Source organism: Myotis nattereri (genome assembly GCF_964212035.1).
Source record: "Myotis nattereri genome assembly, chromosome: 15".
Lineage (NCBI taxonomy): Eukaryota > Metazoa > Chordata > Mammalia > Chiroptera > Vespertilionidae > Myotis > Myotis nattereri.
Window position 1 is genome coordinate 56,779,191 of NC_138090.1, and position 18,319 is coordinate 56,797,509.

At 52.2% G+C, this 18,319-nt stretch overlaps 1 protein-coding gene across 1 annotated transcript; it reads left to right on the forward strand.

Annotated features, from left to right (window-relative positions):
- Nucleotides 1-2,064: 2,064 nt before the first annotated feature.
- On the forward strand, nt 2,065-15,070 carry LOC308530525 (uncharacterized protein; the record flags this gene model as incomplete). Its single annotated transcript, XM_081107237.1, has 4 exons — nt 2,065-2,094; nt 4,400-4,526; nt 7,760-7,861; nt 12,060-15,070. The coding sequence occupies 4 exons, from the start codon at nt 2,065-2,067 to the stop codon at nt 13,688-13,690; spliced, it is 1,890 nt and encodes a 629-aa protein (XP_080963363.1). The 3' UTR covers nt 13,691-15,070.
- Nucleotides 15,071-18,319: the final 3,249 nt, after the last annotated feature.

Genomic DNA, 18,319 nt, shown 5'->3' on the forward strand with positions numbered 1-18,319 from the left:
TGCCGGGATGAGTCCTGAGGGAGGTGGACAAGTCCTTTTGCTTGTTCATGGCTGGAACCCACAGAACAGCTGTGTAAAATGAAAGGACTTGTGTTATTACACATATGTGTTTGCGTGACTTATTTTAAATTTATTGAATTGAGAGCGAGAGGAAGGGGAGGGAGGGAGAGAGAGAGAGAGAGAGAGAGAGAGAGAGAGAGAGAGAGATTTGTTGTTTCACTTATTGATGCATTCACTGCTCGATTCTCGCCTGTGCCCTGACCGGGGATCAAACCTGCAACCCTGGTGTATGGGGATGACGTTCTAATAACTGTGCTACTGGGTCAGGGCACAGGCCCGGGTTGCGGGCTCGATCCCCAGCGGGGGGCGTGCAGGAGGCGGCCGATCCATGATTCTCTCTCATCATCGATGTCTCTCTCTCCCTCCCCCTTCCTCTCTGAAATCAATAAAAGAAATATATATTTTTGCCCTAACCAGTGTGGCTCAGTGGATAGAGCCTCGGCCTGCGGACTGAAAGGTCCCAGGTTCGATTCCGGTCAAGGGCATGTACCTGGGTTGCGGGCACATCCCCAGTAGGGGGTGTGCAGGAGGCAGCTGATGGATGTTTCTCTCCCATCAATGTTTCTAACTCTCTATCCCTCTCCCTTCTTCTCTGTAAAAAATCAATAAAATATATTTTAAAAAATAATAATAAAAAAATAAAAATAAAAAGCCACCCCCATCCCCGATGGAGACTGCTAAAATGGCCTCATCTACTTCCGGTGCCGCCAGAGCCCCTGACTAACATGAGTCTGTCGGCTGCCTGTCATCAGCCACTGAACGACGTCGGGTCAGGCCGGGCGGGGTCCACGCTGCCGGTTCTCCTCTCCAGTCCACACCCCTTTCCGTGACGGTCTCACCGGGTGCCAGGCCCTGAAGCCACCGTGTGGGGGGCAGGGGTGACCCCGCCTTTACAGATCCGGGCACCAACGCTCTCCCAACATGGCGAACTTGGTGGACTTCGAATGGGCCGCGCAGCAGGCGGGAGGCTGCACCCACCGGGCCTCCTCCACCCGGGCCTCCAGTCTCCGCGGGTGGCAAACCCATCCCCTCGAGTGACTTGGGCCCGACCGCGTGGTTCGGAAGTTCGGGCGTCGTGGTTCTGAAGGAGGTTCCGGTCCCAACAAAAATCCCAGGCGAGCGCGGTAGCTGAGCGCGGTAGCTGAGCGCGCCAGGGGCGCGAAGCGAGGAGGCGGGACTTCCGGCGTCCTCCTCAGGAGGGGTTTTAAGTGACGTTTCACGTAGCTGTCACTCCTGGAGCGAATCTGGGGAGGGGTTAGCGGGAATGGGGGAGGCGGGACTCCCGGCGTCTCCTCAGGAGCGTTTTTAAGTGACGTTTTACGTAGCTGTCTCTCCAGGAGCGAATCTGGGGAGGAGGTAGTGAGTCTGGGGGAGGCGCCAGGTGAGCCCAGGGACCAGGCCCGGAACCCCGGGCTAAGTTTCCCGCCTCCAGAGCCTCCATTCCCCCTCCACTTTGGCAGCCGGTGCGCCTTTTCCTCGAAGAACGACTTCCTGGTTAAGGCGCGTCGGGTCCTCGCGTCGTGGGCTAGACGGAGGCGGGCGAACTACGTTACCCAGAAGGCTGTGTTTTATGTACCTGACGCGGACGCTGGCCAATGACGGCCCGCGACACGGGGGCATTTCCGGAAGCTCCCGTACGTGGGCGGGACTTCCGGGTTTTTCTCCGCGGACGCCATTTGCCTCAGCGGTAGGGTCCCGGCGGGGCCTGACTGGCCGAGCGCGGGGTCAGCGCGTCTCGTCAGGCTCTTCGTCGGCGGCCTTGCAGGGCAGGGGGCGGCCAACAGGCCTCACCTCGGCGCCGGGGTCCGCGCGGTGACTCCCCGCGACGGGCGCGTGGCCTGTTGCCCTGCAGACCCGCGGCCTCCCGGAGGCCCGTGCGCCCGCCCTTCGCTCCCGGGGTCGCCGAGGAAACCGCGGCTCGGAGCGCGACGGTCGGTCGGTCGGCCGGCCGAGGTCGCCGGGTGCTCGCCTGTCCCCGCGTCGCTTGGAGCCCGGGCTCGCACGATGGCGGCGGCGGCGGCCCGCCCCGCGCAGGTGCGTGGACGGGGATGTGGGAGCCGACGCGCTGGGAGCCGGGACCCCCGCCGCTTTGACGTGCGTGGCCGGCGCCGCGTGTCCCGGTCCCCGGTCCCCGAGCCCGGGCGGTGTCCTTCGCCGTTTGCGCTCCCGACACATCCCGGCCTCGGGGTCGGTCCTGTCTGGGTCCAGGGAGGGAACGAGGCCACCGCTCTGTGGTGGGGCCTCCTGGGAGTTCCGGCGGTTCTCAACCTGTGGGTCGCGCCCCCTTCGGCGGTCGAACGGCCCTTTCACAGGGGTCGCCTCAGACCATCCTGCATATCAGGTATTTACATGACGGTTCATCACAGTAGTAACATGACAGGGATGAAGTAGCAACGAAAATAATGGTATGGTTGGGTCACAACATGAGGAGCTGTATTTAAAGGGCCAGAAGGTTGAAAACCATTGGATGATGCCGTCATAGAGCCCCACCCCACGGAGTCCTGCGGGGTCCGCCCGGCCGTTCACCCGCCCTCCGCCCACGGGTGACCGGGGGCATTTGCAGGCAGGAGCACCCCGACCCGGTGCGGGTGGGGTCGGGAGGGTGACCGTGGGTGACGGTTGCTGAGCGGGGTCACCCCCTCCGCCACCACGCCACCCGGTGTGTCCTTCGCGGTTGGCGCCCCTGGAATCTCTTCCGGCCTCGGGGGTCAGGAAGGAGAAGAGGCTGATGCTTTGCCGTGGGGTCTCCCGGGAGTCATTGGGGAGCCCCCAGGGGCTGTGGGGCGCGGGTCCCCGGCGGGACATGACCAGGTGGGAGCTGCCCTCGCAGGTGTTTCTCCTGGGGGGTCCGGTCCGCTGTCCGTGCTCACAGATGGCGTTTTAGGGGCGACAGAAGCGGGTTCCACAGCAAAAATGGGGGTGGCCCTCGCCGGTGTGGTTCAGTGGGTAGAGCGTCGGCCTGCGGGGCGGAAGGGTCCCGGGTTAGATTCTGGTCAGGGGCACAGGCCCAGGTTGCGGGCACATCCCCCACTAGGGGGCGTGCAGGAGGCAGCTGATCCATGATTTCTCTCATCATTGATGCTTCTCTCTCTCCGTTTTCCTTCCGCTCCAAAAATCAATAAAAATAATATTTGATAAAAATGGGCATAATGGCTTCACAGTCTCCTCACCCATGTATCACTTAAAAAAAATTTTTTTTTTTTTTATGGATTTCATAGAGGAAGGAGAGGGAGAGAGAAACAGAAACATCAATGATGAGAGAGAATCACCATTCAGCTGCCTCCTGCATGCCCCCTACTGGAGATCGAGCCCACAACCCGGGCCTGTGCCCTTGACCGGAATCGAACCCGGGACCCTTCAGTCCGCAGGCGGACACTCTACCCACTGAGCCACACCGGCCGGGCTTGGCTTTGACAATGGCGGAGGGAGGGTCGGGTGACTGTTGGACCCCGTGGGAGGAACCTGTGGTAAAGTCTTGCCTCTGGTTAGTGAGATGTGAGTGCCCGGGTGAACTGGGGGCACTCCCTCAGGCCCGGGCATGAGGGCTCACCTCGGGCCGTGGGAGAGCTCATAGAACCCCAAGCACAGGGAGCGTTGCTTCCGTCACTAATGTTAGGGGAAGTGGTTACTTACCCAGGAACCAGCTCAGAAATGAGCGATGCCCCCCGGGTAGCACGCCGGCAGGCACCGCGGTTCAGGAGCTTGGGCGCAGCCCTGGCCGTTGGCTGGCGTTGTCCAGTCCAGTGCACGAAAGGTGCAGTTCCATCCCCGTCAGGGCACTTCCTGGGCGGTGGGCTCCATCCCTGTCTGGGGGGTGGGGGGTGCAGGAGGCAGCAAAGGTCCGCTCTCACTTGGCTGTTTCTCCCTCTTCCTTCCTTTCTCTAAAAAGAAAATAAATATATTAAAAATAAATAAAACCGAGTTTGGGAGCAAACCACAGGCGATGGAACTGGGGGCTTTAGTCCCTTTGACCAGGAAGTGGAGCCCCAGCGTGGGGAGGCAGTTGCAGGATCAGGGAGGCTCAGGGACACCGGTGGCTACCGTCACGGATGTTATCATTTCCTCGTCCCTCTCGCCCTGGAGCCCTCGCTGTCTGCACCTCACCATCTGACATTCCATTGTCTCCTGTCAGTTTACATCGGCCCCTGCACAGGAGGGTTCTCCCACTGGGTGACACCCCCAGCATTGCCGTCCCCCCTGAGTGAGCACAGCGCTCGGCCCCAGCAGGTGCCTGGTGCTCTGGGCCTTGACGTCTGCCCCTGGACCACGACCCAGAGATGCTCGCTGATCCCATCAGCAGCCCCAAGGCCGTCGCTGCGACCTCTGCTTTACTTCCCAGGTGTCTGTGACCTTCGAGGACGTGGCCGTGACCTTCTCGCAGGAGGAGTGGGGGCAGCTGGACGTGGCCCAGAGGACCCTGTACCAGGAGGTGATGCTAGAGAACTGCAGGCTCCTGGCGTCGCTGGGTGAGTCCTCCCCCTCGGTGGGGGACCCGCCACTGCCTTATCCCACGTCTGCCTCCGGGCCTGGCTGGTCACGAAGGCCTCAGGGGCCCGTTTTCCTCCTCCCGGCCTCAGTCATGTTCCAGACTCGCCTCTGCTGGCCTGGTCTCCATGGTCTCCTCTGGCTCCTAGGACGTGGTGGAAGGAAATGGGGGCGTCCCGTCAGGAGTTGGGGACCCCCACGATCATGCCGTGGCTCCTGGGTCTGCTCCTGTCATGCTGTCCAGAGTGGCTTCTCCTCGGCGAGTTTGTGACAGGGCTGGCCCCTCAGTGCCTGCTCTCTGTGGCCCCAGATTCCTTGTGGGGCTTTTCTGCTTTTATGTTGTTTCTCTTTCTTTGCTGCTGGGCTCTGGGGTGTCCAGGAGGCAGCCATGGCCACGTGAGCCCATACGTCCTGGACCTCTCCCCTCAGTGCCCGGCACAGACTGGCCTCTGTCTCAGGTTCTCATTCCACATCCTGACGGAGGGAGCCTGGTTGAGCCACACCGACCGGCCATACTGTATTGTGTCTTATTTATCTTTGCTTTCCCCCCCCTTGTGTCTTGGGGTTAGTTTTTTGTTACTGGTTTGATTGTTTGTTTGATTTTTATTGATTTCAGAGAGGAAGGGAGAGGGAGAGAGAGATAGAAACATCAATGAGAAAGAATCACTGAGGGGCTGTCTCCTGCACACACCGCACTGGGCATGTGCTCTGATCAGGAATGACCTGGTTCATAGGTCAGTGCTCAACCACTGAGCCACACTAGCCGGGCTACACTTGGTTTTTAGTGTGTGTCCTGGTTTTTTTAAAAGGGTGGGATGGGGAAGGGCCTGGGCCTCTAGGCAGCAGCCTCTTCCTGAGATGACCTTGGCCTGAAGCGTACATAGTCCTTGTATCCCTCTTCCCTGTTTTCTCCTCCTCTTTTTTTTTCTTTTTTCCCTTTATTTTTTTAAAATATATTTTATTTTATTTTTTTAAACATATATTTTATTGATTTTATACAGAGAGGAAGGGAGAGGAATAGAGAGTTAGAAATATCGATGAGAGAGAAACATCGATCAGCTGCCTCCTGCACATCCCCCACTGGGGACGTGCCCGCAACCAAGGTACATGCCCTTGACCGGAATCGAACCCAGGACCCTTCAGTCCACAGGCCGACGACGCTCTATCCACTGAGCCAAACCGGTTTTGGCCCCTTTCCTTTTAAACAGAATCTTTTTGGGGGGTGGGTGGGAGTGGACAGGTTACCTCTCTGTCCCTGACCATTTTTCTTTCTTTGATTTGAACGTTTGCCTGACAGGCTCCTGGCAGTCCCAAGTGGCCTCTGCTGTGTGTGGCGGCCCTGGTTTCTAGGGTGTCCCCAGCTCCTCAGAGGGGCAGGGCTTGCATCTGGGGAGCAGTCAGTGTCTGACTGCTGGGCCTTAGGGAGGAGACAGGGTCAATGCTGACGGGCAGCTGCACTCAAACTTGCCAAACTTACCGGCAGGGGGTAGACAATCTCAAATGAATTGAGAAACCTCTTCAGTCTCAGGGGGAGTAGAAACAAGATATTTCTTGCTCTTTATGTTTTACTAGAGGCCCAGTGCATGGATTAGTGCACTGGTGGGGGCATGGCCTGCAGGGATTGGCCTGCTGTGGGAGCAGCCGCTCATCCCAGTCAGCCGAGCGGTGCTCCCACTGTGGGAGCGCACTGACCACTAGGGGGGAGCTCCTCAGTTGAGCGTCTTCCCCCTCGTGGCCAGTGCACATCATGGCAACTGGTATCTGGTCATTCCGCCCGTCGGTCGCTGAGCTTTTATATATAAGATGTTTTATTATACACAGAACCACCCGTCTCCATGGATGGGGTCCCTTATACTTTGCTGGGTCAGGAACAATCTCCAACAGCAGGAAGACAAGCAGCAGTGACAGGGTTTGCCCTTGAAACAGTTTAAGCCTCTTTTGTGCCTTGGCATCTGAGGAGGAAGTGATACTTGCGCTGACACCCAAAGAGTTAAGCAAGAAGGAGCAAGGTGCGGCGAGAACTGCTTCCGTGTAGAAGAGCTGACACGGGCAAAGGCCCTGAGGTCACAGGGAGAAAAACTCCTGCCAGAGCCGAGGGCGGTCTCATCTCCTTCATCTTCCCTCTGCCCCTCCCCGAGCCCTGCTCTGAGCTGACAGTAGACTCAAGTGAACATTTGCTTGGTGACAGCGGGTGGGTCCCGGGCTGCGGTCAGGACCTGCCAGAGGAGCCTCCTGTGGGTTGGGGTGCCTCTCACCGACGTCTCTGTACGCATCCTGTGTCCTTCTCCCCTGCATCTGGGCTTGGCTGCAAGTGACAGACGCGCTCGGTCTTCACCCTCCAGGAGGGTACTGCCACACTGACAAGAAGCTCAGGGATGGGGCGGGCACCTGTCTCGGTGGGTGCCAACCCCTGGTCAGTACCTTGGCTTCCTCCTCGGTCCTTAGGCAGGTCACCCCACACAGTCCCAGGACGCTGCCGGACCAGCAGAGCGGCATGAAACTCTCCCCGGAGTGGGGGTAGGTCACCTGCTGCCTCAGTCTATTAGCCACTGGCAGGTTGGTGGAGACCAGGCTTCTCGGCCCTCTGCCAACACCAGACTCGCCTGGGAGGTTTTTAGTCTCCTGAGATCCAGGCCTCGCCTGCAGAGACCTGACATCCTAGGCCAGGGATGGCGAACCTTCTGAGCTCGGCGTGTCAGCATTTGGAAAAACCCTAACTTAACTCTGGTGCCGTGCCACATGTAGAAATTTTTTGATATTTGCAACCATAGTAAAACAAAGACTTATATTTTTGATATTTATTTTATATATTTAAATGCCATTTAACAAAGAAAAATCAACCAAAAAAATGAGTTTGCGTGTCACCTCTGACACGCGTGTCATAGGTTCGCCATCACTGTCCTAGGGGTTGGGTGGGTGGGTGGTGCAGACCCACTCACTGTGATTAACAGAGAACGCCTGAAGGAAGGCTGGTTTCCTCGGGACCCGTGCGACGGGGTCGAGGGGGTGGTGCTGTCTACACAGCCCGCATCGCCGCTCAGTCTTCGGGTCTCAGTGGTGGCGTTTGTGTCCTGGGTTTCCGGTCTCGGCATCTTTGTGTGGATGGAGCAGCTTCCTGCTGAGGTTGTCCACACCCTGCAGTCCCGGGCTCGATGGAGAGGTTTTCCTTCCTTTCACACACATCCTCACGTCCTCTTTCCTTCTGCATGAACAGGGTGCCCTGTTCCCAGACCGAAGCTGATCTGCCAGCCGGAGCCGGAGCCGGGGCGGGAGCTGTGGATGGTGAAGACAGATCTCTCCCGAGGCGCCTGTCCAGGTAGGAGCCCAGGCCCGGCAAGCGGAGGCCCTGCCGCCCTGAGGCCTTGAGGAGACGCTGGCCGCGGGTCCCTGGGGAGCTGCTTGCTGTGGCCTGTCTGCTGCTTTGGAAGCCGTGGAGCCCTTTGACCTGTGGGCCCTCTGACCTCATGGAGGACGGAGGTGTACGCGCTGAGGTCTGTCTGGGGGTCAGAGCCTGGCTTGCCGATCACCATCTCCGTGCCGTAGCGAAGTTGCAGGATCTCGTTGTGTCTGTGTAAGAAACCCAGCTTCTGGATCAGACAGACTCCAGGACCTCAGGGCTCGGCATATGGCGGCTCTTTTTCTCACTCGGCAGGGCCTATGGGGTCAGCAGGGAGCTGGCCACGGGTTCTGAAGGACCCGTGTGGGTTCTGTCGTCAGTGTGTGGCTGTCAGGTTGTGCTGACGTCCTGGAGCTGGCAGAGGAGAATGGAGAGAGGAGGGAGGATGTCTGTAACCCCACTCCCACAAACACCAGTTCCCCTCACATCCCACGACGAGAACTGGGCGTTTGGGCACCTGGGTGTGGGGCTGGGAAGCGTGGTGAGGCCGTCAGTGAGGAGCAGCGGCTTTGGTGAGTGTAGTCTGCGACAGTCAGTCTGTCCCTGGAAGATGCTGGTAATAGTGATGCCTCTGTTGTCAGGTTGTTTGTTTTTGTTGTCAGGTTGTTTGGGAATGTAATCACGTAATGCATTAATGCATAAAACTGCAGAGCACGGCACCTGAGCATAGCAAGTGGCTCATGAAAAGCAAGCTGTTGGTAGTGGCCTATTATCATGAGTGACATGTCTCACATTTCCCGCTGAACTCTGAGGAAAGGGCCTTCTTTCTCTCCAGCTGTGCTCTGCCTGCCCCCGTCCACCTTCTTCACCCACCCATCCTCTAGTCAGTCAGCAACACAGGCACTCCCTGTTCCTGCCCCTCCTGTTTGGTAAAACCTCAAGATGACATTGATCTTCTCTGCCCCACCTGGGAGCTGTGGAGGGCACTGGGGCATCACGTGTGGGCTTGGTGCCCTGCAGTCATTTCTGTTGGTCCCTTGGGCTGCTCAGCCAGCCTGTGAGTCTGTCTGCAGCTCGTGGCAGCCCCTCAGCGTCTGTGCCAAGCCTTTGCCCCCTCCTCAGTCCCACATCTCCCCTTGGCAGCCTCAGAGGCACCAGAGTCAACGTGCCTGGCAAGGATCCCACGGCGTTGCCCACTCCTCTCGCCTCCCCAGTTTCAGCGAGTGCTGCTGCCATTGAGGCAGGTTAGAAACTAGATGTGGCCTCCGAATGACTCACCCCTCCACCGCCATCATTCCTACCCCCAACCATGCCCAGTCCTGTTCATTCCGTCACATTCATCTCCTGAATCCATCACTAATAACTCACCCCTTCGCCATCATTCCTACCCCCAGCCATCCCTGGGCCTGTTCATTCCCGTCACTGCAGCCCCTCCATCAGACCCGTTCCACCCTCAGTTTCAGCTCATCCTCTGGCCCCGGGGGATGCTCATCGTCTCCTAACTGGTCTCGCCACTTGCTGGTGCCTCAGATCAGCTGTGTGTCCTGCAGGAACTGCTCAAGGGCCCAGGCTTGGTTCCAGGCAGTGACCACTTCCCCAGCCCCAGAGGTCTCAGCCTGTGGCCACCAATGTGTCAGGTTTCCTGTTGAAAGTAAAGTGGGCCTCCTGCCGTTGCTTGCTCCTCACCCCTTCGCACTCCGACTCGCCTGTCGGCAGCTTCTCCTTTCACCTGGCAGGAGGGGTCTTGCCCCAACCACAGCCACGTCCTGAACCAGAGTCTCGATCACACCTTTTCTGGGAAATTCTTCCTCTGCTTACATTCTTCACTTACATACTCCGCGCCCCCCCCCCCCCCCGCCCCACACCCGGGTAACTTCATCCTTTTTCTACTCAAAATAAAAGTATATTCCAGGTGCCCTCGCTGGTGTGGCTTATTTAGTTGCATCATCCCATGCACCGAAAGGTAGCTGGTTTGATCCCCGTCGGGTTGCGTACAGGAGGCACCTGATCTGTTTCTCTCCTCCTCCCTTCATCTCTCTCTAAGATCAATAAAGACATTTAAAAAAACATATGCTCAAAGTCCTTAGAGAAAATAAATTTTAAAATGCTCTTGTCTCATTGTATTCATCCACTCTCTGGGGCACTTTAAATATATTTTTATTGATTTCAGAGAGGAAGGGAGAGAGGGAGAAAGATAGAAACATCAGTGATGAGAATCATTGATCAGCTGCCTACTGCACACCCGCTACTGGAGATCAAGCCCACAACACAGGCATGTGCCCTTGACCGGAATCGAACCTAGGACCCTTCAGTCTGCAGGCCAACGCTCTATCCACTGAGCCAAACCAGCTAGGGCCACTTTTTTACTTTTTTAAAAATTATTATTACTATTTTAGAGGGAGAGGAAGGAAGAGACAGAGACCTATCAATCTGTTGTTGCATTTGTGCATTCATTGGTTGATTCATTTATGTGCCCTGACCGGATAGCAAACCCACAACCTTGGCTTATGGGATGACACTACCACCAGCTGAACTATTGAGCTCTCTCTTCTCTTTCCAACACCTGTTTGTCTTTTCTCTGTGCCTGTACAACCAGGTCTTAAACTCTATAATCGTCTAAGAGTATTATCTGATCGGGTAGGTGTTCCTCTCCTTGTACTCTTTAGTCTTAACTTCTGGTCTTTCATTGCAAATCTACAATCAGATCTTTGGGTTCTGTGGTGATGGGATTATATTGAATTTATATATTTACCTGGGTAGAGTTGTTGGTTTTATATTATCAAATCCTTCGCTAATAGACCTTGATTTTAATACTATCATTTTCTCCATATAGATCACATGTATTTTGCCATTCTTCACCAAACTGTTCCTCAGGCATACCAGGCTGTGTGTTCAGCCCTGTCCGGGAGTGCTCACTGTCCCCCGAGTCTGTCCCCACCGGTCAGTCCCTGGCTTCTCCTCAGCACCGTCCACTCATGCTCTGCGGTGCCCCTCCCCTTTCTCTGTGGCAGATTATGATGGTGCCAGAGGGACTCATATCGGGGGCACCTCCATTGGGAAACCCCGATTTTCACTTCATAGTATTAGCCAAACCAAGGGGGAAGGACACAGAACTAAGACTACCATGTGCGCCCAGGTCTTCTGACACCAGAGACAAGTTCAAGGATTTCCCAAAACTACCCTCAGGTTCAAAGATTTGCTAGAAAGACTCAGAAAACTCCCTGAAACCCATTATACTCACTATCATGTTTAAGAGGACACAGATTAGAAGCGATGAGGAATGTGGGGCTGAAAGTGTTCCAAACACGAAGATTCCGTGTCCTTGGCAACTCCTCAGCTAGCATCTGTAGGGCGGCATGAGCACAGGGTGTAGCCCACCCAGGGCGCTCTGAGACTCGGTGTCCAGATTCCCATTGAGGTGTCCCTGAGCCTTTGCTGGTGGGACTCAATCTCCAGCCCTCCTTTCCTTCCCGAAGGTCCAGTTGATGATACTTGTGGCTCAAAGCCCCAACTTTCTAATCACAAGGCTGGTCTCTGTGATGTGGCCACGCCTTACTCCCAGTCATCTCCTTACATTAGGGGCCCATAGTGCCTTGTCTGTTGTCATAAACCAAGCATGTCAAACGTTTAAATAAAGAAGGCATGCAGCCTGCTGGCTGGGAGTTTGACATACTTGTCATAAACTATGGTACATTCCCAGGGGCCTTCCAGGAATAACCAAGACACTCCTGTCGCTCTGGAAATACCCAGAATTTAGAGGTTACATCCTTGGAGTTGGGACAGAGACCACACTTCTCTGGCGGGGGGGAGTAGATCTTGCACTGTGCACTTCCTGTCTTCCATCAGCTGTCCTTTCCGAGTGTTCAAGCAGCAACGTGGGCTGTCCTTGCTCAGAGGAAACTCGGAACACACATTGTTATTCGGTACAGCCATGTCCAGTCTGCAATTGTGGCTGTGTCTCCACTCCAGACAGTCTGTCCTCTCATCCAGGCAGGCTCATGGTGTCAACAGTCCAGGGACCAGGAGAGAAAGAGATTACAGGCCTGGGAGTCAGAGGTAGCAAAGCACAGCAGACACAGGCACTATTTTCATTTCCATGTTTTTCACTGAAATGCTGATTTTGTTTCTTTTGGGTTGACATTACTAACAGGCCTTTTTGTGTATTGGATTTCTTCAGGTGACAAAGAAAAATTCAAGACCACAGAATCTACCGCTTGTGAGCCCGCCCTGTCGGAGAGATTCTCAGTCCAGGAACAACTAACACAGAAAGTTCCAGTGGACTCCCAAGGAGACCAAGCCAAGGATCAGCGTGGCCCGTCACGAGTGTCCCTGCAGGAAGGACACTTGAGACCAGGGATAGACCCTCCGAGGGAGAGGCTCCCTGGGAGCCCTGAACATGGCGGCTCAGGGACAGCTGATGGTGCGTGTGTGAGGACTGTGCAGGAGCCAGCTCCTCCAGGAGGTGCTGTCCTTGACCATGGCTCACATGAATTACGTAAAGATCCCATGATTCAAGAAGAGGAAAATATCTTTAAATGCAATGAATGTGGGAAAGTGTTTAACAAGAAACACCTTCTTGCGGGACATGAAAAGATTCACTCTGGAGTGAAGCCCTATGAATGCACAGAGTGTGGGAAAACATTTATTAAGAGCACGCACCTCCTTCAACACCACATGATCCACACAGGGGAGAGGCCCTATGAGTGCATGGAGTGTGGGAAAGCCTTCAACCGCAAGTCCTACCTGACACAACACCAGCGGATTCACAGTGGAGAGAAGCCATATAAGTGCAATGAATGTGGAAAGGCCTTCACCCACCGCTCCAATTTTGTCTTGCATAAGAGGAGACACACTGGAGAAAAATCCTTTGTCTGCAAAGAATGTGGGCAAGTTTTTCGACACAGGCCAGGATTTCTCCGACATCACATCGTCCACAGCGGCGAGAACCCCTATGAGTGCTTCGAGTGTGGAAAGGTCTTCAAACACAAGTCATACCTCATGTGGCACCAGCAGACTCACACTGGGGAGAAGCCCTATGAGTGCAGTGAGTGTGGGAAAGCCTTCTGTGAGAGCGCGGCCCTCATCCACCACTACGTCATCCACACGGGGGAAAAGCCCTTTGAGTGCCTCGAGTGCGGGAAGGCCTTCAACCACAGGTCGTACCTCAAGAGGCACCAGCGGATCCACACCGGGGAGAAGCCTTTTGTGTGCACGGAATGTGACAGGGCCTTCACCCACTGCTCCACTTTCATCCTGCACAAGAGGGCCCACACTGGAGAAAAGCCTTTCGAGTGTAAGGAATGTGGCAAAGCCTTCAGCACCAGGAAAGACCTCATCCGGCACTTCAGCATCCACACTGGAGAGAAGCCCTATGAGTGCGGTGAGTGTGGGAAGGCCTTCAACCGCAGGTCAGGCCTCACGAGGCACCAGCGGATTCACAGCGGAGAGAAGCCCTATGAGTGCATGGAGTGCGGCAAATCCTTCTGCTGGAGCACTAACCTCATCCGACACGCCATCATCCACACCGGGGAGAAGCCCTATAAGTGCAGTGAGTGCGGGAAGGCCTTCAGTCGTAGCTCATCCCTCACCCAGCATCAAAGAATGCATTCTGGGAGAAACCCTGTCAGTGTAGCACACGTGGAAAGGCCCTTCCCCAGTGGTCAGACTGCGCTCACGCTCCGAGAGCTCCTGTTGGGGAAAGACTTTTTGAACGTAAACACCGAGGAAAATCTTTTGCCAGAGAAAACATCCACCACAGCATCTGATTGTACTTACCAGAGAGAGACCCCACACGGATCTTCACTGTGAGAAAAGATCATTGTTGCAGATCATCACTGTCACATGAAGACACATTTTAGAAAGTGACCCAGCCTAGAGCCTTATTCTCATCTGAGGATTTCTCTGAGGGCATGCACCAAGGAACCCTTCGCCTCCATCTTTTTACTTAGTTTACATCGCAGTATATCTCAGGAATTTTTTTTTTTTTTTAGTAGAGAAAATGCAATGAGACTTCTCTGTTAAGCCTACAGCACTTTGTCGTGGATTACCTAGTTTACTTGGGGCAAGAGGAAAGTTGTTTCAGGGGTGAAAGGCCTCGATCCTTGGTGTGTTTTGTATACATTCATTGTTGTCTAGTGTCAGGAGAGTTAGAAGTTGAGGGCAAGTATTTAAGAAAAGGATACACATAAGAAAGGGCATACCAGTTAAGACTGTTAAGGCTTAGATTTTTTTTTTTTAATTATGTGATTTTAAGACATAAAACATTTTTTTAAATTCCTATTTATTGTTTTATTTCTGTATTAGACTGTAAACCTTAAAATTCAGTAAAGTGATCCCTCTCCATACATTATTTGAAATTGACTTAGCTTTCCTAGTTTCTTTAACTTTTCATATAAATCTTAAGGTAAGTTTGTCTATTCTTACCCAAAAGAAATCTTACTCTCATTTTGTTAGAAGTTGATTTACAATGTAGGTCTGTTTGAGAATCAGCATTATGAACAAGTATATGATATGACTACATTTAATTAATAACTCTTGATTTCATTAGCATTTTATCTAGGTTTTTGTTTTTGAGTGGTAGTGGCATTGATTTTTAAATTTAAATTTTCCACGCGATCTTAGGTAGTACACAATAATGTAATTATTTTGGGGGGGTGGTTTTGGTAGCCTGCTAAACTCACTTATTATTAGCCATTTCTTTGGATAGAATCTTTGGGTTCTCTACCTAGAAATGTCAACTGCAACTAGTTTTATTCCTTCCTTCCCAATTTGTATGCCTGTTATTCTGTTATTTCCTTTTCTCATTGCACTGGCTAGAACTTCAGTATGATGTTGAATAGGAGTAGTAAGGAAGGACATCTTGACTGGTTCCTGAGACCTAGCGGAGGAAACATTCAGTTTTTCGTTATTAAGTACCATACTAACTGTAAGTTTTCATATCAAATTTATAAAGTTTCCCTCTATTCTTAATTTGCTGAGATCTTTATTGTTATGAATAGGTATTGGGTTTTGTCAAGAGCTTTGTCTGCATCAATTGATATGATCATCCGATTTTTCCCCTCCATACCCTGTTGATACTACGGTATTGCATTGAGTATTGAATATTGAACCAGCCTTGCATTCTTGCAATAAACCCACTTGATTGTGGAGTATAATTCTTTTTATATACCATATTAAAGCATTCCATTTGAATATATCTTGTTGAAGTTTTCTTCTAATTTCTTGAGTGATAATGATACATAGTTCTCATTCTTCTTTGTTTTTTAAAAACTCATCTGGTTTTGGTAAGTATGGAACAATTGAGACTATATATTTCATATTGGATAAATTGTATAATTGGTCCTCTCAAGGAATTGTTGCATTTCATCTAAATTTTCTATTTTGTTTGTAGTCCTGATTGAAATAATCTTTTATTTTTTAATGGCAGCAGGATCTGTACTTATATCCCATTTTATTCCTGATTTTGGAAATGTGTCAATCTTCTTAGACATTTATCAATTTCATTGACCATTTTGAAGAACCTGTACTTTATACCATTGATTTCCCCATATTCTTCTTCTTCTGTTCTAATTTCTGGTCTTTATTATATCCTTTATTCCATTTGTTTTGGTTGAATTTTGCTATTTGTATTTTTTTATGTGGGTGCTGAGATTATTGTTTTAAACTTTTTTTTCCTTTCCTAATGTAAATATTAAGTACAGTTGAAAAACAGGGTATAACTAGTCAGCTGTCTACATATGCAGAGCAGAAATACACTTGGCCCTTAAGGCAGATTTCTGCATATGAGAGGACCCACGAACTTTAAACCTGCATTATTTAAGAGTCAGCTGTTCCATAAACTTCCTTCGTGGCACTGTTCTAGCTTCATTCCATAAGGTTTTTAAATATGTTTTGATTATAACTTGTTCAGTTCTAAATATTTCTTGATTCCTTTAGAGACTTCCTCTCTGATCATGGATTATTTAGGAGTATAATGTTTTATTTCCTAATGTTGGGAGTATTTCCTGCTATGTTTTTGTTTCTGATTTCTAGTTTGTTTCCCATTTGGCCTCACTGTTTAAATTTTTTAAAGTCTGTTTTATGACCCAGGATATGGTTTATCTTCTTGAATATTCAGTTTGGCTGCTTGAAAAGAATGTCTGCTGTCATTGGGTGGTGTTTCTATGTACGTCTGTCCAATTCTGTTGGAGGTATTCAGATTTTGTATATCCTTGCTGAATTTTTTTTGTCTAGTATTTCTATCAATGGATGAAAGAGGGGCATTGAATTCCGACAGGATAATTGTAGAGTTGTCTGTTCCTCCTTTAAGTTTTATCAGTCTTAACTTCAGGTATTTCCAAGCTCTGTTGTTTGGTGCAAACATATTTAGGATCCCTATGTTGTCTTAGTGTAATGACCCTTTTATCGTTATGTCGTATCTCATTTTCCTTCTGTTCATTTCCTTACCTTTGAAGCATGCTGTATCTAGTATTAATATAGGCAGTTCTGTGTATTTTTTTTAAATATATTTTTGTTGATTTCTCAGAGGAAGGGAGAGGAAGATAGAAACATCAGTGATGAGAATCACTGATTGGCTGCCTCCTGCACTCTCCCTACTGGGAAACGAGCCCGCAACCCGGGCGTGTGCCCTTGACGGAACCGAACCTGGGACCCTTCAGTCTGGTGGCCCATGCTCTATCCACTGAGCCACACCAACTAGGGCTTAATTTACGTTCTTTATTGTTGAAAGTATTACATACGTTTCCTTCCCCCCGCCCTCCCCCCGACCCCATAGAGTGCTATGATTTATTACAGCAGAAAGAATCAGAGCAAACAGCCCAGGAAAAAGGCACGAGGACTCAAATCCAGAGACCAGGGCCTGTTTTCAATAGTCCTGCCTCGGAAGTCACACAGGACATGCTGATTGAAGCTCTGAGGGACAATGACACTGGATGGAAATGTCTGCCGGGGAAGCTCATTAGAGACTCGGGGCCCAGGGTTCTAGGTGGCACTCCTACCAGCACATACAGAATTCCAGTTCCCAGGGGAGAGCAGGGGTTGAGCATAAACCACTGTTTACACAGAACACGTGGGCACATGAACCACCACCCCTTAAGAGTCATAACGGCTGAAGATTTGCATATACAGTGGGGCCTTGACTTACGAGTTTAATTCGTTCCAAACTCATTCCGTGACAGAGCTCGTAACTCAAATCACTCGTTTGTCAAATCATTAAAGTGAACGAGTGAGACTCGTGATGCTGGGCTGATGTTGTGGCGTTCACTGTGACGTTCGCTGCGCCAACTAGCGGTGGGGTATCTGAAGCTGGCTCGTAACCCGAATTTTAGCTCGCAACTCAAAGCAAAACATCAGCCGAGAGATAGCTCATATCTCGAAAAACTCGTTAGTCAGGACACTCATAAGTCAAGGCCCCACTGTATGTATAACCACTATAACAAAAAAGATCACCTCGTCACAGAACTCTTCCAAACGAGCCAGGGTTTGTTTTTTTGACATTTTTAGAGAGAGGAAAAGAGAAACATCAATTTGTTCCACTTCTGCACTCATCATTGATGGCTCCCTTTCTCGCTAAAATCAATAAAGACAATTTTAGAATAACAGTTTTATTACCCGACTATTGTGGAGAGGTTCTCGGTTGGGAGATTTTTTTCTTTTAAAATTATATTTACCCAACAATTTATCCTGTTGCCTCCAAAGGAACTCCAGTTCATCAAACGTTGACACTTCTGCATACGTCCCCCAAGTAAACAGGTGTCTGGGTGGGTGGAGAGGACAGGGTGTGGGGGCAGCGGCACCAACTTCGGGGGCCCTCAGGTACGTACGTGCGTGCTGACGAGGTCCTGGGAGTGGCCCGAACTGGACAGGACCTTCAAACGGGCCGTTGGGGTGCACACGCGGTTCGGAGTTTTCCAACCGCACAAGGTACCCCAGCAGCTTCCGGGGTCGCTTTACATCCCCGCACGCACTTAGTGCGCGCGCGCCCATTGGCTGCTTCCTGACACTTCCTCGTGCTACCTCGGCTCCCGACTCTTCAGCTTCCAGCACGTCCCGCCCCCGCCCAAGGCCCCGCCTCTCCCTGTTTCCGTGCTGCCATCTCATTGGCCCAGCGTCCTCGGTCGGGCAGAGGTTCCCATCTCTGTCCCTTCTACTGGGCAGGCTGCCTGCCCCTCAGAAATGTCAACCAATGGGAACAGACCAGGAACTCCTCGCTCAGCCAATGGGGCGAGGGCGCGAACTATAAAAGGTCCGGTCAGCGCCCCCGCGAGCTCCCGAGCCGCTGGTGAGTCGTTGAGGCGCCTCCAGGGGGCGCCCCGAGGCCGCAGCAGCCCCAGGTCGCGACTGGAAGAGCGTCCGCGCGAGGGTAACCTCCTGAGGCCCCCGTGAGGCTCCGCCGAACCCGCACCCCCAGCTCCGCGGGGCTCACCCTCTCCCCCCGTC